General features: G+C 39.6%; 2 protein-coding genes across 10 annotated transcripts in view; one reads left to right on the top strand and one right to left on the bottom strand.

Moving 5' to 3' along the window:
• Nucleotides 1–19,183, bottom strand: part of FIG4 (FIG4 phosphoinositide 5-phosphatase) — a 128,726-nt gene extending 109,543 nt beyond the window's left edge. For 3 of the 9 annotated variants that reach the window (XM_067011615.1, XM_067011616.1, XM_067011617.1), the window contains exon 1: nucleotides 18,896–19,165. In XM_067011615.1, the coding sequence (XP_066867716.1) occupies nucleotides 18,896–18,961 (66 nt within the window). In that variant the 5' untranslated portion in view covers nucleotides 18,962–19,165. Of the gene's footprint in view, nucleotides 1–13,441; nucleotides 13,518–18,895 lie in introns of all 9 variants that reach the window. The other 6 variants (XM_067011618.1, XM_067011620.1, XM_059083594.2 and 3 more) reach the window with 6 other exon arrangements.
• An 823-nt stretch (nucleotides 19,184–20,006) lies between these two features.
• Nucleotides 20,007–26,370, top strand: part of AK9 (adenylate kinase 9) — a 116,515-nt gene continuing 110,151 nt past the window's right edge. Inside the window, exon 1 of the mRNA XM_059083187.2 lies at nucleotides 20,007–20,071. The gene's annotated coding sequence lies outside the window, so the exon portion shown is untranslated. The remainder of the gene's footprint in view (nucleotides 20,072–26,370) is intronic.

The raw sequence follows: 26,370 nt of genomic DNA, 5'->3' as shown, positions 1-26,370 counted from the left end.
TTCAAATGGTGAAGGTGAAAAAGGAGGTAAATAAAATGTCCAAAATCAACTGGGAAGGAAAAGGGAGCAGTAATTGGAGTGTACAAGACTTTCATAAATCAGGCACACATCAGTTAGACCGCCTGAATGCATGCACAGACGCAAATGAGATGAAACGACTCCGCGGGGGAGAACATCTGTGTATGTTAGTAGATTTGTTGGGGGGTGGCAGTTTGGCAAGAACTGGGGTGGAAAATTAGGATACCAAAAAAAGCTACCTTAAAATGCCTATTAAGATAGAAGATGATCTGAGCTGGCTCTCTTCTGATAGTTAAGTATTAAGAAAAAGCTTAAAATTTCAATATGTAGCTTTAACAGTGGTGACTTGGTTTAAAGATAAATGTCTTTCTAAAATATATACCTGAACTCCAAATGGAATACAATACGTAATCCACTTAAAAGGAAATTCGGTTATCTACTAACATTATCATCTCCTTTGATAATGACAGGCTAATTAATCACTCACTTTTCAGTTGAGGGAAGAAAAATAAGCCTCCTTGAAAGAGGAGACATTTTAGGTTGCCTGACAGCTTCAATTAATGCTAAACTTCACTTGAACTTTCAGAATAAAGGTATTATTTTTAAAGATCATCATGAAGTTACTTCTCACAATCTTTAACAATCTTGCAGCCCTGCCACCTCTCTGATTCCTGCAATCCCACAACGGGTAACACAGCCCAGAAAGGGAAAGGAGCCTCTGATAGTCAAAGAGGGATGTCCCGGAGTTCACTCTTCACAGCTTCAGGGCTTCACTAGTGGGCAAGTGTCAAATCATCTCTAGAAACAAGTGGAAACTTTGTCACCTCCAACCACATCTTCTAAATCTGCTATCATCACCATGATTCCCTCTCCAGTTTATATCATTTGGTTCCCAGTTCCACAGTCCCTTAGTGAACCACATCCTATGCTGTCCTCTCCTATCCCCTAATTCCCAAATCAAGACTAATATCAAGGGCTAATTAAATAAGCTACATTCCTCATGAAGTGCTTCTTACTTATTCTATTTCGTGTGATGAGGTGGGGAGGAGGGAGAAGCTTCCTTAAATCTTTTTAGAATGAGGCAGGAATTAAATAAACACAAAGATACATACATACACACTAACAATTCTGAGCTAGCAAAATTAATAATTACCTTAAAAACTTCACTCCCACAAAACACATGTAGACACAAAAATCATGCAGACACAAAAATCTGCCACAGTTCTGTTCAGCTACCAATTTTAAAGTTAACCGCTATGTGTTCATTTCTTTGTTATGAAATCGTCACTTATTGCAATGGTAAGACTTCTAGGGCAGCATGTATTAAGGGCTAGAAACTGGAAACCATCTAAGGTAAACTGCAGTTTTTTTCCAGGATAACTTCAGATTGCTAAATCACCTGTGGGCAACTCCTAGTTGCAGTGGGGTGTATGAGCATCAGGGCTGGATCTGGCCTTAGTTTATCTGTAGGCCTGGATCACATGAGCCAAAGGACAACATGAAGGTGCTGAGTTGACAGAGAGAACAGGTAAAGCTTTGGAGGAAGCAGAACCTTCCCAAGGCCAGAACTGTATCTCCTGCATGCTATCTAGCAACCCATTTCCCTTTCCTCTCCAAACAGTCCTCAAAATCCACCTCTAAACACAAGGTGACAATGCCAACATGAACCTCACCTCGGGGCAATTCTACCGAATTACCCTTCTAAATGAAGGCTCAGTAGGAGAGGCACCCTATCTTGCTCACTGTCTCTTTTGTTCCTCAATGTGTCCCCTAACTCCTTCACAACCAATTAATACCCTCCCCACCAACCAAAACAAGAATGCCCATTTCTTTCATACACGTGTCGACAATGACTTTGGTCAATCTATCCAATCTTTGCCATTCAGACAAGTGAAAAATGGGAATCTATTTTCACATTATTGCTTTAACTATTAGCAAGTTGAACATCATTTCATATTCATACTTTTTTGGCAAATCACCTATTCAGGTCCTTGTCCTTTTTTGTCAGGTGTTTTTTCAGTTTTATAAAAAAAAATTTGTATATAAGAATATACTGCTTTATCTATTGTTCAGGCTACTAATACTTTTTCCATAGTCTTTTGACTATTTTTCTACTTATAGTTTTAAATGCTTTATATTAGAAAAGAAAAAAATTAAGTCAATGATCTAAATTTGTACCTTATGAAGCTAAGAAAAATGAACTGATCAACCTAAAATCTATAAGAGGAAGAGGCTTATCTATAAGCCTAAGAGCAAAAATTGACTAAACAGAAAACAAACAATAGAGAAAATTAACCAAAAGTTGGTTCTTTCAAAAGAGTAATAAAATTGATAAATGCCTAGCAAGGTGGATCCAAAAAAATGATAAAGAACACAAAACACCAATGTCAGGAATGAAAGAAGGAGCTTTACTACAAATCCTACAGAGATCAAAAGGTTAATAAAGGAATATTATGAACAGCTTGATGCCAGTAAATTCAACTAAGATGAAATGGAAAATTTTACTGAAAAACACAACTTATCAGAAGTGATTCAAGACCCACTGAAACTCTGCATAGCCCTATACCTACTATAAAAAATGATTCATTATCAAAATTTGCCCAACAAAGCAACTCCAAGTCCAAATGCTTTCAGTAGTAAATTCTAGCAAACTTATAAAAAATCGAACAGGAAGGAGATCAAGATGGCAGAATAGGAGGATGCAGAGCTCACCTCTCCCCGTGAACACACCAAAAATATATCTACATGTGGAACAATTCTCACTGAAAACAAACTGGAGACTGGCAGAAAGACTCTTATACAGCCAGGACTCTAAGAAAGAGCACATGGTGTCGAGTAGGAAGGGAAAAGAAGCAATCAGTTTGGGACCTGGGCCCCTGGGAGGGGACACAGAAGAGGAGGGGGGTTACATGGGCTTGGAGATATCCTCCCCCCAGGGGGTGAGCAGTTCGAACCACATATTGGGCATCCCAGCCCTGGGGTCAGACACCAGGAAGACAAGTCCTCTTAACTGGTTTGAAAACCAGTGGGACTGACAGCAGGGCTGTAAAAACCTAGACTCCACTTGTGAAGAGCACACACATGCTTGCTTACTCCTGAAACAAGGCAGAGGAAGCAGACTGAAACTGACCAGGATTCTGGCCAGCTTCCCATGACCGTGCCCTGGCCTGAGCTAAGCACTGGCTCCAGACTCTCTTGCTCTATGGAACACTAGGGTAAAGGTTGCTGCAACTGAGGAGAGTGTGCAACTCTGAGGGACAGAGCCAGCTTGGACCAGCAGGACATCTGAATGGGGCAAGGGCAGCCATTCCTGGTGCTCATGGAGGCAAAAGATTGGAAGCAATATGGAACTCTGACTGGTGTGCTGAGACTGCCCTAGTGTGCCCTGCCCTACAGCAGGCACCACTCTGGCCCCTCTTTCTCCAGCACTGCTCCCCCTCTGGGGTGAAGGTGCCAAAGCTGGGAGGGGGGAGAGCACACACTTAGAGGAAACAGAACCAGCTCAGATCTGACCCTCCAGCAACTTGGGATCTGACCCCACCACCGATAAGTGAGCAGAGAGAAGCCCTGGTTCACACTTGCCTGTGGCTCCAACCCCTCCATCCCCAGGCCCACCTCTTACCAAGGTGATAGCTACCAGCAAACCATGGGGGAAGACATGACGCATGCTCACAACAGATCCAGCTCTCCCACCAAAGCCACTGGGAACATGCAGACTGTATAGGGACACTCCCACAAAAGGACACCATTCAATACCAGGCTAGGTAACTATTTCACCTAATTTCACAGGGCAGAGAAAGTTAAGTGAAATGAGAAGATAGAGGAATTTCTTCCAAATAAAAAAATGAGGAAAAAGACAAAAAACAACTAAAGAAACACAGATAAGTAATTTACCAGACAAAGAGTTCAAACCATTAGTAATAAGAATGCTAATTGAACTAGAGAAAAGAATAGATGAACAAACTGAGAGTTTTAACAAGGAACTAAAAATATAAAAAGAGAACCAGTCAGAACAAAAGAATAACTGAAAAACACTAAAAGGAATTAACAGCAGACTAGATGATGCAGAAGGACGCATAAGTGATCTGGAATAGAGTATAACGCAAATCACTCAATCTAGGAAGTAAAAAAAAAAGCAAATTTAAAAATGAAAACAGTTTAAGGAACCTCTGAAACAACATCAAGTGTACAAATATTCACATTATAGAGGTGCCAGAGGAAAAGAGAGAAAGCAGTCAAAAATGTATTTGAGAGATTTCCCTGGGGGCCCAGTGGTAAAGAATCCACCTTACAATTCAGGGGACATGGGTTCGATCCCTGATCAGGGAACTAAGATCCCACATGCGGCGGGGCACTAAGCCCACACACCACATCTACTGAGCTGGCACGCCCCAACTAAAGAGGCTGCGTGCCACAAACTACAGAGCCCATGTGCTCTGGAACCTGCACACCACAACTACAGAGCTGACACACCCTGGAGCCTGAGCGCCACAACCAGAGAAGAGAAAACCCGCATGCCACAACTAGAGAGAAGCCCACGTGCTGCAAAGAGCCCACGCGCCACAATGAAAGATCCTACGTGCCACAATGAAGATCCCACATGCTGCAACTAAGACCCAATGCAGCCAAAAATAAATTTTAAAAAAATAAATAAATCTTTTTAAAAAATGTATTTGATGAAATTGACTGAAAATTTCTTGAACTTGAAGAAGAAACAGATATACAGGCACGTGAATCACAGAGTCCCCAAAAAGATGAAGCCAAAGAGACCCACACCAAGACATATCACAATTAAAAATGCAAAAGTTAAAGAAAATAGAGAATTCTAAAGGTAGCAAGAGAAAAACAAGGAGTCACACACAAAGGAAATCCAATATGATTATCAGCTGATTTTCCTGCATAAACTTTGCAAGTCACAGGGAGTTGCATTATATATTTAAAATGCTGAAAAGGAAAAACCTGTAACTGAGGATACTCTACCCAGCAAGATTATCATTCAGAATTGAAGGAGAGATAAAGAACTTCTTAGGCAAGCAAAAACTAACACAGTTCATCAATACTAAACCTACCCTAAAAAAAATGTTAAAGGCTCTTCTCTAAGTGGAAAAGAAAAGGCTACAACAAGTAAGAATCTATAAGAAAGGAAAAAAATCACAATAGGAAAGAAATATATAGTAAAAGACTGTGGATCAATCATCTAAATAAGCTAGTATAAAGATTAAAAGACAAAAAAAATTGTGAAATCAACTATAACTACAACAAACAGTTAAGGGATAAATATGAAGATATAAAACATGACGTCAAAACACAAAACATGGGGAGCAGAGTAAAAAAAACATAGACCTTTAGAATGTGTTTGAACTTAAATGACTACCAGTTTACACAAGTAGATATAGTCAATATGTCAACATATATGAACCACATGGTAACCACAAATCAAAAACCTGCAATATATACACAAAAACGATCAAGAAAGAAACACAAGCATACCACTAAAGAAACTATCAAACCACAAGGGAAGTAACTAAAATAAAAAAAGAAGAGAGAAGAACTACAAAAACAACCAGAAACGAGTAACAAAATGTCAGTAAGTACAAACCTATCAATAATCACTTTAAATGTCAATGGACTAGACTTCCCTGGTGGCACAGTGGTTAAGAATCCTCCTGCCAAGGCAGGGGACCCAGGTTCGAGCCCTGGTCTGGGAAGATCCCACATGCTGCGGAGCAACTAAGCCCAAGCACCACAGCTACTGAGCCTGCGCTCTAGAGCCTACAAGCCACAAGTACTTAGCCTATGTGCCACAACTACTAGAGCCTGTGCTCCACAACAAGAGAAGCCACCTCAATGAGAAGCCCAAACACTGCAATGAAGAGTAGCCCCTATTCACCACAACTAGAGAAAGCCTGTGTGCAGCAACAAAGACCCAACACAGCCAAAAATTTTTTTAAAGTCAGTGGATTAAATGCTCCAATCAAAAGACACAGGGTGCCTGATCAGATTAAAAAATAAGACCCATCCATCCATATGAGGCCCACAAGAGACTCACTTCAGAGCTAAAGAAACACACAGATTGAAAATGAACAGCTGGAAAAATATTTCATGCAAATGAAAATAAGAAAGCTGGGGTAGTAATACTCATATCAGACAAAATAGACTTTGAAACAGAGTCTATAACAAAAGACAAAGAAGGGCATTCTATAACGATAAAGGGATCAACACAAGGGAGGATATAACATTCATTAACATATATTCACCTAATATAGGAGCACTTAAGTATATAAAGCTAATAACAGACATAAAAGGAGAAATTGACAATAATACACTAGTTGTAGGGGACTTTAACACCCCACTTACATCAATGGACAGATCATCCAGACAAAAAAAATCAATAAGGAAACAGTAGTCTTAAATGACACATTAGACCATTTGAAACTAATAGATATCCACAGGAATTTTCATCCAAAACTAGAAAATACACAGTCTTTTCAAGTACACATGGAACATTCTCCAGGACAAACCACATTCTAGGCCACAAAACAAGTCTCAACAAATTTAAGTGGACAAAAATTATATCAAGCATTTTTTCCAGACACAAGAATAGGAAACTAGAAATGAAGTACAGGAAGAAAAATGAGAAAAACGTAAACACTTGGAGACTAAACAACCTGCTACTAAAAAACCAATGAGTCAATGAGTCTATGAAGAAATCAAAGAGGAAATCAGAAAGTACCCTGAGACAAATGAAAATAAAAATACAACTTTCCAAGATCTACAGCATGCAGCAAAAGCAGTCCTAAGAGGGAAGTTTACAGCAATACAGGTCTACCTAAGAAACAAGAAAAATCTCAAATAAACAACCTAACCTACCATCTAAAGGAATAAGGGAAAAAAAGAACAAAGCTCAAAGTCAGCAGAAGGAAGGAAATAGTAAATATCAGAGATGAAATAGAGACAAAGAAAAAAAAAGAAGGAAAGATCAATGAAAACAAGAGTTGTTTAAGCCTTTAGCCAGGCTCATCAAGAAAAAACAAACACAGGACCCAAACAAACAAAATTAGAAATGAAAGATGAGAAATAAAAACTGATATCACAGAGATACAAAACATCTTCGGAGAATACTACTACAAACATTTATATGTCAACAACTTGGACAGCCTAGAAGAAATGGTTAAATTTCTAAAAACGTACACTCTTCCAAGACTGAATCAGGAATAAATAGGCAACCTGAAAAGACGGATCACAGTAGTGAAAATGAATTTGTAATAAAAGAAAAAACCTCTAAGGAGACAAAATCCAGGGCTGGATGGCTTTACAAGGGAATTCTACCAAACATATAAAGAGCTAATACCTAGCATTCTCAAATGATTCAAAAAATTGAAGAGAATGGAATACTCCCAAATTCATTCTACGATACTAAAATCAGACAATAACACTACAAGAAAAAAAAAAGAAGATTACAGGCTAACATGTCTGATGAATATAGATGCAAAACTCCTCAACAAAATACCGAATTCAACAATACATAAAGAGGATCAGACACATGATCAAGTGAAATTTATTCCAGGGATGCAAGGTGGTTCAATATCCACAAATCAATCACTGTGATATATCACATTAACAAAACAAAGGATAAAAATCACCTGATCATCTCAATAGATGCAAAAAAAGCATCTGACAAAATTCAACACCTTTTCATGGTAATAACTCTAATCAAAGTTCATACAGATGGAACATATCTCAACATAGAAAAGCAATTTATGACAAACCCACAGCTAACATCATACTCACAGTGAAAAGCTGAAATTTTTCCTCTAAGATCAGGAACACGACAAAGATGCCCACTCTTGCCACATAGTATTGGAAGTACTTCACCCTTGTTTCTCTTGGATCACTCTTTCCGGACAAATCCAGCTACCACATCATAAGGACACTCAAGGAGTCCTATGGAAATGTCCATTAGGTGAGGAACTGAAGCCTCCTGTCAACAACCAGCTCAACTGCCAAGCATGTGAGTGAGCCATATTGGAAGTAAGTCCTCCAGCCCAGTCAAGAGGACTGTAGCCCACCTGACATCTGCAACTTCATGAGATCCTGAGTAAGAAGCTCTCAGCTAAGTCACACCCAGATTCCCAATCTACTGAAACTGTGAAATACGAAATGTTTAAAGCAATTAAGTTTGGAGGTAATTTGTTACACCACAATAGATAAGTAATGCAATCTCTGCATCACACCATATACAAAATTAATTTAATATGAAACACACCCCTAAAAGTAAAGTTAAAAGTATAAATCTTTTAGAGGAAACATAGGAAAATATCTTTGTGCTCAGGGAGTAGGCAAAGGTTTCTTAGATAGGACACAGAAAGCAATAACTATGAAAGAAAAAAACTGATAAATTATACCTCATTGAAATTAAAAACTTCTGTTCATCAAAAGATTGCTAACACAATGCATATATATATAAAATTTTATACATATACATACAATCATCACATTGCACACCTTAAATATCTTACAATTTTGTTTGTCAATTATACCTCAATAAAGCTGAAAAAAGATCATTAATGAAAGGTATAGGCAAGCTGCTGACTGAAAGAAAATATTCACAATACATATATCATGAAGGACTTGATTCCATAATATATAAAGAACTCCTATAAATCAATAATAAAAAGGCAAACAGTCTAATTTTTTTTAAGTGGGCAAAAGACTTGAACAGACACTTCAAAAAGGAAGATATAAAAATGGCCAATAAGTACATGAACTGATCCTCAACATCACTAGTCATTAGGGGAATGCAAATTAAAACCATAATAAGATGCCATTATACACCGCTAGAATAACAAACTAAAAAGACTGACAACATTAAATGCCAGCAATGATATGGAGCAATGGAGACTTTTATACCTTGCTGATGGGAGTGTGAAATGGTGCAACCACCTAACATCAACCCTATGACCAGCAATTTCATTAAGAGGTATTTACCCAGGAGAAGTGAAAACATATGTCTACAAATATAACTGTTCAAGAATGTTCACAGCTGGCTTATTAACAACAGTCTAAATGTGGAAACAGTCTAAGTCAATAGGGAAAACGTATAAACAAATTGTGGAATATGTATACAATGGACAACTATTCAATAAGAAGAAACAAACTACTGATACACACGACAACATGGATGAACCTCAAAGACATTATGTTGAACAAAAGACACTAGACTTGCGTGTGTGCTGTACAATTCCATCCATATAAAATTCTTGAACAGGCATATCTAATCTAACATTTAAAAAACAGAATATTAGTTGCCAGAAAGGGAAAGGGGACAGTTGACTGGATAGGGACACAAGGGAACTTTCCACAACAACGTAAGCGTGTGGTTAACACATGTATATTTCTGTCTGAGTTCTATAGCTTAGATTTGTGCAATTCGATTTACATAAATTTTAAAGAAAAAGAACCATATAAAATAATAAGTTGTGGGTGGGAAGTGGAACAAGTTACAGATAATAGAGGATGACAGAATGTTGCTAATTTTGGAGCTGGGTGATGGCTAGATGGGAGTTTATTACACTATTCTGTTTACTTTGTATTTGCTTGAAATTTCCATAACAAAGCTAAAAACAGAAAGCCAAAGACATAAACCATAAACCCAATGTTTAGCTGATTCATCTGAAATACAATTACTTGTGGCTGAGCATTGCCCTCTGAGGAAGGTGCCATTAAGACCCTCATAAGCCTCAGGGCCCGATTGTACTCTCCTTGGTATGCATACTGGACTTTATGGTATGAACATAAAAAAGGAGATGGCCTTTGGCCAGATAGCTCCAGGGACCTGTTCAGTTAATGGGAGTCCCTGGTTGTTCCCTAAAGCTAGGAAAAGAAATCCTGGAGGGGAAATTGGTGCCTTTGTGGAACAAGCGATAGATCCGCTGATGCAGATAATGCAGATAAGGTGGCGACTAAACCGAGAGACGATAAACCCGCTAATGCAGTTATGGTGGAGACTAAGCCTAAGATGAAAGACTAGTTCCACAGAACAAAGGTTATGCAAAGTTTCTACTTTACAATGACTATGCAAAGTCCCTGCTTTAGGGGTATATATATGGCTATGCTTTGTTATTAAACTTGCCTTGCAACATCAGTTGCTTGTGCCCTTCTGATCCCATACCTTGGTGCTTTCAGTTCCCTACCCCCTCTCGTGGATCGCTGCTGCACTTTGAGGACCCGCCGCGGCTGGCGGCAAGTGGCGCCCGAACAGGGACCTGACGAGAGGGACATCTGAATCTCGGTAAGTGAATCCCCGGAGTGAAGAGTGAAAGTGTGGCCACATAGTAAAGTTGATAGTAACTCGGGGCAATAGTCAGAAGTAAAAAAATATGGGACAAAAAGGATCTAAGGAGCGACAATTGTTCGCTCAACCTTTACTTTCGATGTTAAAAGCTCGCGGCTCTACTGTGACCGCTTCTCAAGTTTCTGATTTTCTACAACAAGTTTATAAAGTCTCTCCTTGGTTTCCAGAAGGGGGCTCTATGGATGCCGCTATATGGAAAAGGGTTAGAGAGGGTCTAAAAAGGCATTACGATAAAAACGGACCGGGTGGGGTACCCGTTATTACGTTTACTCTATGAAATTTAATTAAAGACTGTTTCGAGCCCATATATGATCCAGTACCTAACTTGTGTGATATTTCCCCTCCGGTCCCGACTGCTCCCCCCTTAATGGCCAAAATGGCTCCTGAGACCTCCTCTGATAAGAACGTCTCTTTCGATTTGGCTGATGCGGAAGCTAAATATAAAGCTAAAAAATACCCCGATGAACATATTCTAGCTCAGGTAAAACAGTCTGTTAAAAATTTAACTTGATCTTCCTCTGCTCCCTTAAAACTGAGCCCCTTACAGCAGGCTGTTAGAGGGGCATTATCTAGGGGCGAGGATCCTTTATTTTGTCGCCCTGTGGTCGAACGGCCAGATCCCCAAAATCCCCAACAAAATCTTCAAGAGTATCAGCCCTTATCTTTTAAGATACTTAGGACTTAAAATCTGCCTGTGCCCGGTACGGGCCTATTGCACCATTTACTATAACTATGCTTGACACCATTGCTGCTGAAACATTGCCCCCTGCTGATTGAAAGTCGATAGCTCATGCTTGTTTGAATGGAGGGGATTATTTGCTGTAAAAGTCAGATTATTATGAGAAGGCTGCCAAGCAGGCTGATCGCAACGGGGCTCATAATTTGCCAGTTACTTATAAAATGTTAGTAGGTAAAAGACAATATCTTGCATCACAGGATCAGTTAGCTTTTCCTTTTGTAACCTATGCCCAAATTAATCACATTGCTCTTATAGCCTGAAAAAGGCTTCCCGCTTCTAGTCAAACGAAAGATCTTTCTAAGATGCGTCAGGGGGCTGATGAACCTTATGCTGATTTTGTTGATAGACTACTACAAGCTGTTAGTCGTATTATTGCTGATGGCCCATCTGATACAATTATAGTAAAACAATTAGCTTATGAAAATACAAACAGTACTTGTCAAACAGCTATTCGGCCTTAAAAAAAAAAAAGAACTTTAAAAGACTACATTAGAGTTTGTGCTGATATTGGCCCATCATATTTACAGGGAGCTGCCATTGCTGCTGCTCTCACTAAAGCTGGATTTGGTCCCCAAACATGCTTTAAATGCGGCAAGCCAGGTCATTTTGCCCGAGTATGCCGCCAGGCTATATCAAAACCTGGAGCGGTGAAACCAAAAAATAATAATAACCCAACTAAACCTATAAAAAATGCTCCCTCAAGGTATGACCAATAGTCCAACCTTATGCCAACAGTTAAGCCTATAAAGTTTCCTTCTTTATATTTAATTCATTATATAGATGACATTCTTATCGCTCATAAACATTCAGATGTCCTACAACAAACATATAAAGAATTACAGTTACAACTTCAACAACATGGGCTTATAATTGCCCCTAAAAAAATTCAAATACATCCACCCTATTCATATTTGGAGAGATACATTTATGATCCAAAGATTGTTCCTCAAAAAATTGAGATAAAAACTGATTGTTTGCAAATATTAAATGATTTTCAAAAATTGTTAAAAAATATTAATTGGCTTCGCCCTAGTTTAAAACCACATTTCAATTACAACCACTTTTTGATATTTTAAAAGGGGATTCCAATCCTAATTCCCCTCGAGTTTTAACTGAGCCAGCGCAAAAGGCCCTTGCTATTGTTAATCAAACAATTCAAGCTGCGCAATTAACTCGGATAGATTATCATTTACCAGTTTCTTTTATTGTTTGTCCTACACCTCATGTGCCTACTACATTATTTTTGACAAAAATATGGAGTGCTAAAATGGGTTCATATAAAAATACTTCTAAAGTAATAACTCCATATTATAAATTAGTTACATAATTAATACAAATAGGACAAAAAAGGGCTATTCAGTTAATGGGATCAGAGCCAGACAACATTATAATACCTTACACTGCTCAACAACATTCCTGGTTATTGTTTACCTCCAATCACTGGGGACTCGCCTTTTACGATTATCCTGGGAAAGTTGATAATCATTACCCATCTGATAAACTGGTACATTTTGCCCTACAACATTCTTTTATTTATCCGAAAATCATTACCTCCAAGCCAATCACTGGAGCTCGGAATGTATTCACTGATGGCTCTGCTAATGGTGTAGCGACACTCGTGTCTAATGATGTGGTTATAAAAAAAAAACGTGGGGCTTCCCTGGTGGCGCAGTGGTTGAGAGTCCACCTGCCGATGCAGGGGACGCGGGTTTGTGCCCCGGTCCGGGAGGATCCCACATGCCGCGGAGCGGCTGGGCCCGTGGGCCAGGGCCGCTGGGCCTGTGCATCCGGAGCCTGTGCTCTGCAAAGGGAGAGGCCACAACAGTGAGAGGCCCGCGTACCGCAAAAAAAAAAAAAAAAAAAAAAAAACAACGTCATTTACCTCTGCACAGAGAGTAAAATTATATGCTATTGTTTTAGCCTTTAGAACATTTACCTCAAAATCTTTTAATCTTTATATTGATAGTCATTATTTGATGACAGTTTTAAGAAATATAGAAACAGCTACAATCAGTCATACTAATGATTTACAATTGTTTAATATTTTTATACTATTACAGTCATATATTCAACAACATTCTTATCCCGTTGCGGTTTTACACATTCGTTCACACTCTGGCTTGCCTGGCCCTTTAAGTCAAGGTAATCAATTGGCGGATACTACTACTAGACAAGTGTTTGCTGTGAATTACCTTACCAATGTACAACAAACTGAACAATCACATCACTTACATCATCAATCATCTAGTATACTACAAAAACAATTTACAGTTTCAAAAAAAAGCACAGACAAATTGTTAAAAATTGTAAAACTTATGTTACTCATTTACCTGTTCCCCATTTTGGAGTTAATCCTTGCGGTTTACTTCCTGGACAACTTTGACAGATGGATGTAATCCATGTCCCCTTTTTTAAAAAATTACAATACGTTCATGTCACTATTGATACTTATTCTGGATTTATTCTTGCTACCCCCCTAGCTGGAGAGTCTACTAAATATGTTATTACACATTTATTATACTGTTTTACCTGTATGGGTATTCCAAAACAATTAAAAACAAATAATGCCCCAGGATATACTAGTGCTAGTTTTGCTCGCTTTTGTTCTATTTTTTCTATCCATCATATAACTAAAATTCCATATAACCCACAAGGACAAGGTATAATTGAGCACATAAATCTACAATTAAAACATATTACAAAAAATAAAAAAGGGGGAGTATAATAGGACTCCACACAGAATATGTTATGGCATGCAGTATTTATTTTAAATTTTTTTTAACAGTGAACAGATTTGGTCATACTCCTTATGAACGCCTTTTTTCCTCTACTTTGCGGAATTATGCTGAGGTTAAATGGCGTGATCCCTTAACCAATGAATGGAAAGGTCCTGATCCTGTATTGATGTGGGGTCGAGGTTATGTTTGTGTTTTTCCAAAGGATTCTAAAGCTCCCCGTTGGCTCCCTGAATGATTGGTACGACATTATCATGCCTCCCACAATGGCCAATCTGACCCGAAGGATGCGGCGTCACCGCCTCAGTCAACCAGTGAGTGTCCCTCCAGCCCCACAAATACCACGCAGGATGAGATGGAATCAAAGACAGAGGAGGCGCCTAATACAGGAGGCAAAAAATAAATAATTTGGTTTCACTTACAATGTTTAGTTTTTCAGGCACGGCGGTTGATGGAAGAAGGGCCAGCACCCCATACCCCACTTACATTATTTTTGGCTATGATTGCAGTGCTTGGAGCTCCAACTGCTGAAGGCCTTTCTTATTGGGCCTACATACCCAATCCACCTTTATTACAACCAGTTACTTGGACAGAGGCTGATTTTCCTGTGTTTTATAATGATTCTACTTTTGGGAGAGTAATGGTGAATCTTCCCCTCATGAATAAGTCCATAAATTACACTAATTGGTTTAATTCTTTTCCTGTTTGTTTAAGCCCTTTGAATATTGAGTCAGGATGTGTTAAAGCTATAGCTTTGGAACATACAATGGCTTATGAAACAACTATACAATAGCAATTTTATTCCAAGATTAATTCTAAATATAAAAAAGTAGGATCATCTGTACTTCTTCCTTGTAAACAAACTGTTTCTAAACGTGGGGATTTGACTACCGATGTGTTTTGGTATAAAGATCATAAGCCTGTTCATTTTCAAGGTCGTATTTCCAGACTTAAGGTTAGTGATCCCTTAGATCATTCTATTTTTATTGATCAGCTTCAGATGTCTGATACAGGATACTATTTGTGTGTTAAAGTATATGTAGGGGGACAAGGGACTTTACTGGCCGGCCATAGTTTAAAGATAGTTAAAGCTGTTACAAGTTTAAAGTTTCCCTCCTTTTTTCCTTCTGATTTTCCCCAATGTCATTTTGCAGTATGTAATGATACATGGAGTAATTCTCAAATCTGGTGCACCTTAAATTATAATAATGGTACCATTTTAATTTCTTCAGTTCCTGTTACTAATAGTTTGGTTTTTTATAAGCATTGAGATTTTTGGAAGTTTACATTGTCTTATTCTTATCAACCGGTTATTACTTGTGTTGCACCCCCATATGCCTTGCTAATAAGAGATTTACAGATTGAGTTTGCTTCTGGTTCCTTAGGATATAATATAACTTGTCAAAATTGTATTTTTAGTACTTGCATTCTGCCTATGAAAGGAACTTTTTCTGTTATGATGTTAAAACAACCTTCCTATGTAATGCTGCCTGTAAATATTTCTGAACCATGGTATCATAGTACTAGCATGCAAGCTTGACTAAAATTATCTAAAGCTTTAAAAAGACCTAAACGATTCATTGGAATATTAATATGTAGCATATTAACCTTAGCCGCTTTAACAGCCACAGCTGCTGCCGCCAGTTGAGCATTAAGTAAAACTGTACAACAAGCACATTATATTAATCAGTTGTCTAAAAATACCAGTATTGCATTAGCATTACAAAGTCATATTGATACTCAACTAAAAACTGAAGTTGATGAGTTAAAAAAATGCTCTCATAGGTTTAGGAGACCAAATTATGGCTTTAAAATTGAAAATGCGTTTGATTTGCCATGCTAAATATACTTGGATTTGTGTGACTCAACACGCTTATAATGAAACTGACTGGGATTGGAACAAAGTAAAAATGCATATTTTAAGTGTATGGACTGATGGACACATTAGTTTGGACATACAAAAACTTAATGCGGAAATACAAACAATTCAAGAAGCTCATCTACAAGAAGATGGGCCCCAACAATTAATTCAAGGACTCTTGTATCAGCTTCAATGGTTAAACAAACCCAATACATTGGTGCCGCCAGCCGCGGCGGGTCCTCAAAGTGCAGCAACAATCGACGAGAGGGGGTAGGGAACTGAACGCACCAAGGTATGGGATCAGAAGGGCACAAGCAACTGACGGTTGCAAGGCAAGTTTAATAACAAAGCATAGCCATATATATACCCCTAAAGCAGGGAATTTGCTTAGTCACGCCTTATCGGCATCAGCTGGTTGATTGGCTTCTCGCTTAGTCACACCTTATCAGCATCAGCTGGTTGGTTGGCTTCTCGGCTTAGTCACACCTTATCAGCATCAGCTGGTTGGTTGGCTTCTCGGCTTCTCCCTCAAAGGCACCAATTTCCCCTCCAGGGTTGCTTTTCCTAGCTTTAGGGAACAACCAGGGACTCCCAGTAACTGAGCAGGTCCCTGGAGCTATCTGGCTAAAGGCCATCTCCTTTTTTACGTTCATACCATAAAGCCCAGGATGCATACCAAGGAGAGTACAATCGGGCCCTGAGGCTTATGAGGGTCTTAATGGCGCCTTCCTCAGAGGGCAATGCTCGCCACACATTGGTTTCAAAATGGACTCACAGGATTGATTACCGTGGGGTCATGTGTATTGTTGATGTTAATTGCATTACCTTGTTTATTACGCTTTATTGTTGGCCGTCTCGCAGCTCTTCGTCAGGAGGTGTATGGGTTAAAATTGCATTATCAAGCTTTAAAAAATAAGAGGGGGAAATGGGGCGAGAATTGCCCTCTGAGGAAGGCGCCATTAAGACCCTCATAAGCCTCAGGGCCCGACTGTACTCTCCTTGGTATGCATCCTGGACTTTATGGTATGAACATAAAAAAGGAGATGGCCTTTGGCCAGATCGCTCCAGGGACCTGTTCAGTTAATGGGAGTCCCTGGTTGTTCCCTAAAGCTAGGAAAAGAAATCCTGGAGGGGAAATTGGTGCCTTTGTGGAACAAGCGATAGATCCGCTGATGCAGATAATGCAGATAAGGTGGCGACTAAACCGAGAGACGATAAACCCGCTAATGCAGTTATGGTGGCGACTAAGCCTAAGATGAAAGACTAGTTCCACAGAACAAAGGTTATGCAAAGTTTCTACTTTACAATGACTATGCAAAGTCCCTGCTTTAGGGGTATATATATATGGCTATGCTTTGTTATTAAACTTGCCTTGCAACCATCAGTTGCTTGTGCCCTTCTGATCCCATACCTTGGTGCTTTCAGTTCCCTACCCCCTCTCGTCGTTGCTGCACTTTGAGGACCCGCCGCGGCTGGCGGCAATTACTCTGTCAAATCGCTGTAAAAGTTTCTAATCACTCTCAATTTCTATATGCAATTTGTTGCCATCCAGTTACAAACTATCTATGCCTGGCACCAGCTGCCAGCCCACACTATTCAACAGCACTGTCCTAACTTGTTTTGCCTCATTTTTCTTCTTCACCAAATAATAACAGGAACAGCAACTACATTTCCCCTTAGAAGTTTTATGAGGATTAAATAATAAAGTATGTAGAGTGCTTTGACCAGTGCCTGGCCTAGAACTCTTCCAAAAGCATTAGCTATTAGTCTCATTAATACAACCTGCTACCATTTTTTTTTTAAATTCCTAGGATCTAATTAGTTGCCAGTAACTAAACAGGCAACTAAGAGATACAGAGTTTATTTACTCTCCTCAGAACGGGAGCCACTGAAGGGTTCTGAGCAGAAAAGCCCTATAATATTAATTGTACTTTAGAAAGAACACTCGCTTCTCAGCCAGTCCTCATGAATGTTCAGCTTATTAATGGGCTGAAATTTCTGTGTTTTAAACATAGTATGTATGTTTCTACCTAGGGACATTTATCAGCACTTGTACAGAAAGCAGAAGGTTTTGTTTCAAAATGATACTTCTGTAGAGCTCTCCTCAGAGGACAACTGAAGATATTTGCAAATACAGTATATTAGGTAATTAATTTCATCTTATGGTCTGCATCTAATCAAATGAAATTGTCACCAAAACTAATTTAGGGTCAACAGTGTTTCTACACTAATGATGACCTGAGGCAGACAAGCTATTAAGACCCTGTTATAACCGAGAAACTGTTAGGATAAGTACCTTCTTATACTCTTCTATCTAGTAGAGACAACCCAAGTTCCACTGACTGCGCCTTATAAGACACTCTATAGCACAAGGAAGAGTATTGTGCAGGTTTCCAGCACATGCAATCTTGTTACCATAAAGTGTAATTTAAACACAGACCCTAATATCACTGTTACCCCAATTTTAGAAAGTATACTTTATTTTCCAACCACACAAATGACAAAGTACGTATTTCTATAAACACCATTCCCTAAATTTTAGGGAACTAGTAACCTAAACATAAAAACGAATCTGCTTATTCTACTAGCAACTATTTTCATGGCAATTTGAAGTAATAAAACAAAATAAAATGTGTTGGAAAAAAGTCAAGTGAAAAGCAAAATAATGTTACCCCAACAAGTCAACTGTCCTTAAACAGAATAAGTTTTTATTTCCTTTCAAATAAACATAACCAAAAATGTCAGCAATAAAAGCGCACGTAATTAACATAAATCATAGTGATCCTATGCCATGGAATAGGAAAACAGACAAGTTACCGATTCACAGGTCAAAAACATTCTCCAATACCCCTGCCTGTATTGTAACCAGTGAACCGTAGAACTCTAAGACTTTTTGAAAGTTGCAAAGAATTCAGTAACTCGTATAAAACCTCATTAACAGTTACTGAGATACCACACACACCTGTTGCCAGTGTGTTCCGACCGTGGCTTTTAAGTGGAAATGTTTACGTGCAAAAGCCCTGGGTGCGATAACTTGGCGAAGCCCCCTCGGGCATATTCCCCGCCACTGGGATTAGGGAACTGGGAAAATGGGGGGGGGGGGGGCGTGGTTGGGGGAATGCTGCCTCTGCCCCACACCTACTCGGCCGCTATCCTCCCGCCCGCGCTCCACTACGCAGGGTACTCACAGCTCTAGTCTCGTACAGGACCAGTTTCTGAACCGAGCTGATAATGGGGGCGGCGGCCGCAGGCATGGCGCGAGCTAATGGGGGCCCCACGGCAGGGCCCCAGGCCGCGGCCCAGGTTGTGGCAGCCTCTGGACTGCCCCAGGAGACTCGAAGAGAAGACGTCTCAGACCCTGCACCGCGGCTTCAGCCGGGAAAAACACCGCCTGGGCGATAAATATATAGCTGACCAGCTAATACTGCTTAAGTGTTTCCGGATCCTACGCCCCACCTCCAGGCAAGCCCAGCCCCAGGCACGGAGAGGGCGGGGCTGGAGGGTGCACCATAGAGAGGTCGTGTAGAGGTTCCCAGAACCTGCGTGCTGCCGAGGGGGGAAGCAAAGAGCGCCATCTTTGGTACTGGCAAGAGAAAAAGTGGGCGGGGACAGAGCTGCTGGTTTAGTTGAATCTTTCGTTTATCTGGTCCTCTTCAGAAACGTGGATCTTTGGGGACTGCATTGCTTCTTTTGAAGAGGTTCTCCGAGTTGCAGATAGATCCGTTCCCAAGTTGGTCTGTTTTTCCCTGCCTACTTCTGCCCTTGTGTTCTTGGAAACCTACAATGTTCTTTCACTGAGTGTGTTTCCCCCGCCGCCCTCGCTCTCTTTGTTGTCTATTTTCCCCTTAGGAGAGTCAACAAAACCCACATTGTCCAGAGGGTGTGTGGTTCAAGCAATTTTTTTTGAATCATCTAAAGTTGGAAATTTCCAACTTTGCTACATACTTGTGCACGAGATTAACCACCTGTAATTTCTAAAAATGAGCTGCCGAGTGTATGTAATGCAGTGCAGTGTAGCACTGGCTTTGTAGTTCTGCGTTAAAGTAAGGTTTCTTCCTTTGGATGTGCGTGAACATAAATAGACAATGCATGTACCCTCTTTGATCATCACCTTCCATTTTTGTGAAAAGGAGTGTATTATAATTATGAATACAAAATTAGGTACAAAAGTGAATGTTGAAAATGAGAAAATAAATCACAGCCCCACATCCCGAGGCCCCGCCCCCCGAGAGGTTTTGCGCTCTTCTCAGCTCTGGGCTCCCTTGGCAACCGCTCAGCAGATCCCTTGGCAACCGATCCACAGAGAGTCCCGGGAGGCGGCTACGGCCTGCTCGTGGGGGTCCGTTGGGGTCCGCTGCGGCCAGGTAAGTAGGGGTCGGAGTCCACCGCTCGGATGCATTTTGGTGTCGCACGAATGGAATCCCACCTCCTGCGTGGACCCCAGACCAGTTCCTTTTCTTGCAAAACTAAACTTCGGGATCTCCGTAAATTCCGCTTTTTAAACCCACTTCCCTTTTCAAGTATCAATGTCTTCATTCCACAGATACTTAGTGAGCACCTACTGTGAGATGTAAGATGTACTCCAGGGACAGCTAACCCAGGTAGAAGTGCTAGGTTTCCCAGGAGATTGGCCCCCTGTTAACCGCAGAACCCACTGCTAGAGGATTTTTCAACTGCTATAAGTGTAAGGAAACTTTAACATTTAAAATCCATAATGTGACATTAGGGATTATATTGTAAATTCAAAATTGAGAAATTACACAAAATTAACATTTAATTATTTATTATTTTACATTTTCTTTCATAGTTTGGGTCCCTTTTTATTAAGAACTAGAAAGATGGCCATGTCAGTTCTGGCATTTTGCATTGACTTAGATCTTTTAACTGGGAAAAATATTTAGTTCTGTTCCACTTCATAATGGAAACCAACTCGTCTGAACATGAGTTAAGTATTTGCACAATGTTTTTATTTAGGATAACAACTCAAAATAACTGTAGAACTCTGGTTTTCCAATATTTAGTGTTCAATTATTATGTTATACTATAATTAAGCACTTTCATTCAAACCTGGTCTTAGTTTTGTTCACCCAGGAGTAGATCCTAAGACAAAATTTGAGGACAGATCGTTTACATGGGCAATAATCTAGCGAACAACAGCAGGAAAGGGAAGGAAGCTAATAAAGGGAATATTATCAAGCAAATTTCTCTGTGGGCTGAATTCACTGGGGAATGCTTGTATGTCTGTCTCAGCTATTCCTTGTAAGGGAAAAGGGAGCTGGGGTATTTATTCACCAACTTCCATCAGTTATTGGTTGAGGGCTGCTATGGCAGAACATTAATTCCCTGTAACTTCTAGTCTGCCCTATGCTCAGGCAGAATAAGTTCTGGCAGCTAGAAAGAGTCCTTAGACAAAGAGTCCTTAGACAAAGAATCATACGTGCCAGCCCTTGGAAGTTGGGCCGGTCATCCCTGGAAAAGGCACATATCAAGTGGATAGGGGCAGGGCACTAATAACATCCGCTACGTTCTACTCTTTGTGCCACTCGTAGTCAATCCCCTCCCCACACATTAAATTTCCAGCACCTTGTCACTGGTTCTTCAAGGCGGTGTCTGGTCCCAGTTTCTAAAAGAAAAGGAAGCACAAAAATAGATATCTCCCTGCCCCCAATTATGCAGCAGCAACTACCTCCACCTGCCAGTGCAGTAACTCCTTATACGAGGGTGTGACTCATTGGGGATCACCATATATCACGTTTGTTACACCACTCTCATAGCCCCATTCACATGCTTCTTCCCCAGAGCTTTTTTTTCTCTTATCATCCAGTCTTGCTCCTTCCAGGCCCTGCACCAAGCCATTCAGCACTGTTCTCCAAATTGAGGACCTAGGAATACTGCTTAAAGCCCTGCCGACCAGGACGATTTCCCCTAATCACCATCTCTCAGGGCTACACCTGAATGGGACTAAAGTCTGAAAGCATTCTGTTTACAGCTGGCACCAATATATCGTGATTCATCCATGATTTTTTTTTCTTTTTTTTATCAGCTGTTCCTAGGGAATTCCATATGAGGTATGAGCCAAGAGACATTGGTGAGCCAGAGATAGATGACATGGGGGTGTCTAGGCTGCTTGCTTATGAAATGTATTTGGCCTGATCCCAGTGTTCCATTTTTCTCATTCAGTGGATTACTGCTGTGCCTGCCCAGCTTGAGGACTTGATTGTCTGACATACCCAGCGCACGATGGGCACTTCCGTGTGACGTCCCATGGCCAGGCATTCTAAGATTCCAAAAGGTATCCTACCTAGCACAGCTACCTCTAGCATCGTGGGATCTGGCCAGGTATATGGCCCATGAAGCAAGGCCTCGGCACCATAGCCTGAAACTGCTGCAGAGCTCTCTCTTGCTCTCGGCCCTACTCAAAACTGACAGCTTTCCAAGTCACCCTTTAAATGGATCAGAGCAGTATTCCCAAATGTGCTACATGCTGTCTTGAAAAACTAAAGAGACTTACAAAATATTGCACCTCTTTTTAAGAGGTAGAAGGTGTAAGGTACAGTAACTTGTCCTTTACCTTGGAGAGAATGTCTCAGAATGTCCCAGACCACTGGCCTTTTAAAACTTCACCAATATAACAGGTCCTCGAATCTTTGTAGGTTTATTTTCCACTTTCTGCTGCCCATATGTCTTATGAGGGCATCCAGAACACTTGCTACTTCCCACTCACCAGGTCTGATATTGTCAATATGGTGGATAAACAAGACTCCTTTGTACTACATTTGTTACAAAGAGTCCCGGGGTAAGACTAAATGTCCATTGCTGACTGTTCTAAGTAAATACAGACTGCTTCTGATCCTCCTCCTTGACATGTATTGAAAAAAAAAAAATGCATTTTCCAGCTGAGTAGCTACATATCAAGTATAAGAAGCTGTGTCCATCTAGTAAAGTTCTCTGCACAGCAGTTGCAATTGGGGCTGCCCCTAGTTACCTTTACAGTGGTCCAATATCATCTGTCATGATCTGTTTTTTGCAGAAGCTCAGACTAGAGAATTAAACAGGACAATGCATCTTTTAAATAGTTTTGGGGTAGCACTCTTCCATTTCATTCAGGATTGATTTACTATTGTTCATCTAGAGCAGAGGCTAAGGAGCAGGTGTGCAGTTTCATGAGCTTCCACTTGGCCTTTTCAACCACAGTGGCCCTTATTCCACAGTTAGGGAATCCCTATGAAGGTTTTTCCAGCTGCAATCCCTGTTGTGCACTCCAGGACCAGGAAAATAACCACCAAGTGATCCTTCAGACACTTTGGATGCACCGTAAGACCGACTTGAGCCAAGGTTCCATTTATCACTGGTTCTCCATTTGCCCTCGCTCTAATACGAGGCTATGATGGCATTTTGGAACTGCTGGTATTGATGTCAGCTGAGACCCTGTGTCCTATAACCATTAAAAGAGGAGAATATTCCTATTTCCACAGTGTCTATTTCTCTGGTTAATTGTTGTAGGTTCTCTTGGGGAAGGATTGGGGAATCCCTATTATAAATACTTGCTATGGAGTTGTAGGCTAGATCCTCGAGGACTCCTTGCCGTCCCTTCAGTCAGTGGGCTCTGGAATCATGAACAAGGAATCATGACTTCCACTGTGGCTGCTGACATCAGCCTTTGGTTCACTTACCCTTTTTTGTTTTTAGAAATGTAAGTTAATCAACACTTTCATCGACTGCTCATCTGTCTCACCCCTAGGGAGCCCATGGTTTATCACTATCACCGCAGATCTCTGTGGGTCTTGCTTGTGGCCATTCTGGGCTTGCTGCCCATTATAGTAATTATACCTACTTTGTTTCTGACAGTTAAGGGCTGCCACCTGGCCTCTGCTCTTCCAGACCCTGTCATCCCCACTGACACATGAGAACCCAGTATCATAGCGGCCTCTCCCTTACTTTAAATCCTGGCCCAAAAAAGGACAGCCACCACTGAGCTTCTTAATTATGCCAGTGCTCCCTTACTAGTTCATTCCTTAACATCTTAATGAAAAGAGTGCCCTCTGTCCATCCCAAAGAGCAGAGTAAGCTGATGGTTCTCTGGCCTAACATAATAAATCCATTTAACATGCCACTTCTGTGAGTATTTAACACCTGCCTCTGTGCCCTGTCAAGGCAGTTCTGGCATTTACACCTCACTGTTTTTTCCAAGCTTCAAGTAACCTTACCAGCAGTGAATTAGGACTTGCTCCAGGTGTCCTAGCTAGGATGTTAAACTATGAGTCATGGGAGACAGCCCACTATCAATAAACCCCCATCCAGTCTGCATTCCCCTCACCTGACACCCTCAAGATCTTTCCCAGGCGTGTTCTCCTGGTTCCTGTTGGTACACTCATAGCCAGGCCCTGGAGCTCTTTAGGTGCATAACACCTTTCTTCCTGTCCAGTGCCTCCCCAGTTGGGCTGGGCTGACACTTGACCCCAGTTACTGCTCTAGAAACTATGAGGGGAAATAAGCTTGTAAAAGTCGAGCATTGTCTTCTGAGGCATCTGCCTCAGGTGAGGCACAGAGAGGCTGCTCTCTTCCATAAAGGAGAAGGTTACTTCTGTTAATACAGAGCATTTGGGGGTAATCTTGGGGTTCAAAACTCAAGGTACTTAGACATCCAACTAGATATACCCATCCCAGGCCTTATCGCCCTGGTTTTAGTGTGCTTTACGGAGACTCCTTAATAAATGCATGATCTCTCTAAGAGGTTTAGATGCATTTTCTCCTTTACAACTACATTTTATACTACCATTACTTATTTTGATGGTATTTTTTAAAAACTTGAAATTTCAGCCCTTTACTTCCTGAAGTTTTCATCTCAAATCTTTTTAATGTACTAGTAATACTTACTACATCATATTGTCATCTTAAAATAATATTGGTATATTGAGCCCATTTGAATATTCTTAACTTCCACAGAGAAATGTAATCATATCGCATTTACCTGGAAGTATACAGCCCCCTCCAATCCATTTTTCATTGTTCTGTGAACAATGTCCCAGACCACTGGGACAAAGTTTTCTTCCATTTTTCAAGTCTATTCATTAAAGTATTTTCATAAGGTTTTGTAACTTTTCCATAAAGGGCTTGTATATCTTTTGTACTATTTAATCCTGTTTATTTTATATTTTTGCTGCTAAGTCATATTTATATTTGGTTACATGTTCTAGCTATTTTTGATATATAGAAATGCAACTGAATTTTGTATAATGGTTTTGAATTCAGCAAATTGGATTATCTTATTAATTCTTAAAATTTATCTGTGACATATTTGGGTTTTCTATGTAGACAGTCATATCAACTGGGAATAATTACACTTTTCTTTCTTTTGTCTTAAAACGAACATTTTAAATATTTAATCATTAAATATAAGGGTATCTTTCATTCATACCCTTTATCAATAAAAGAAGTTCCCTTCTATTCTTAGTTGTTAAGAGGTTTATCTTTTATTGAACATTAAAGGGTATTGAATTGTCTCATACTATTTCTACATCTATTAAGATAATCATATAGTTTTTCTCCTTAAATTTATTTTAATATGATAAATTAATTTTCTCATACTAACCATCCTTGAATTCCTAGGGAAACCCAACCTGGCCATGATGTTATTATCTTCTTCATATATTGCTAGATTCAAGTTGCTAATACTTTGATTAGGATTTTAAAAAATCTTGTTCATGAATGAAGTTGGCATATAATTTTGCTCTTTTGCACTCTTCTCTGGTTTAGGTATGGAGGTTATATGAGAGCCATAAATTAAGTAAGAAGTCTCCACTTTATCCTTTTTCTGAAAGAGTGTCTATAAGGTTGCAAGACTTGGAGCACATCAATAAAACCATCTGGTTTCCTTATGGGAAGATTTTTAGTTACTGATTCAGCTTCCTTAATGGTTATAGAACCACTCAAGTTTTCTCTGTTTCTCAAGAAGCTGATTTTTCTAGTAATTTGTCAATTTTGCCTAAGTTTTCAAATTTATTTGGGATAACTTTATGATAGCCTTTTATTATCTATATATCTGCAGTATTATTTTCTCTGTGGTCCTTCCTCCTATGTCTAATATTGTTTGATCAAGTAGACAGCAAATCAGTAAGCATTATGGAAGATTTAACCAATAAAATTCACAAACTTGATGTAAACATTTAAAGAACGTTACATCAAACAAATATAAATTGTGTATCCTTTTCAAGGATGTAGACAATTTTTTTGAAAATTACCATGTGGTAGGCCATAAGGCAAGACTCAACAAATTTCAAAGAATTAATATAATATGGAGAACAGTCTCTGATTAATGAAAGAAATCAACAACAATGAAAATGTAGGAAAATCTTAGTTTTGAGATGTGAGAAAACACACCTCTAAAAAACTAATGTTTGATATTATTTAATTGTGCCTTTTATCTTCTGTTCTTGATCAATCTTGACAGAGTTTTCAATTTGTAAATCTCTTCAAAATACCGCTATTTAGCTTTGTTGCCCTTCTTTATATAATGTTTTTCTATTTTATTAATTTTTAATATATATTTTCCTTTTTCTAACTTCTTAAACTGTGAGCTGATATATTTTGATATATATTATGTTCATTATTTTTCAGTTCTATGTATTTTCTCATTTCCATTAGGATTTCTAATTAGAGCCAT

This window comes from Kogia breviceps, chromosome 13, assembly GCF_026419965.1.
Source record: "Kogia breviceps isolate mKogBre1 chromosome 13, mKogBre1 haplotype 1, whole genome shotgun sequence".
NCBI lineage: Eukaryota > Metazoa > Chordata > Mammalia > Artiodactyla > Physeteridae > Kogia > Kogia breviceps.
The sequence above is the reverse complement of the archived record's forward strand: the minus strand, read 5'-3'. Positions and strand labels throughout refer to the sequence as shown.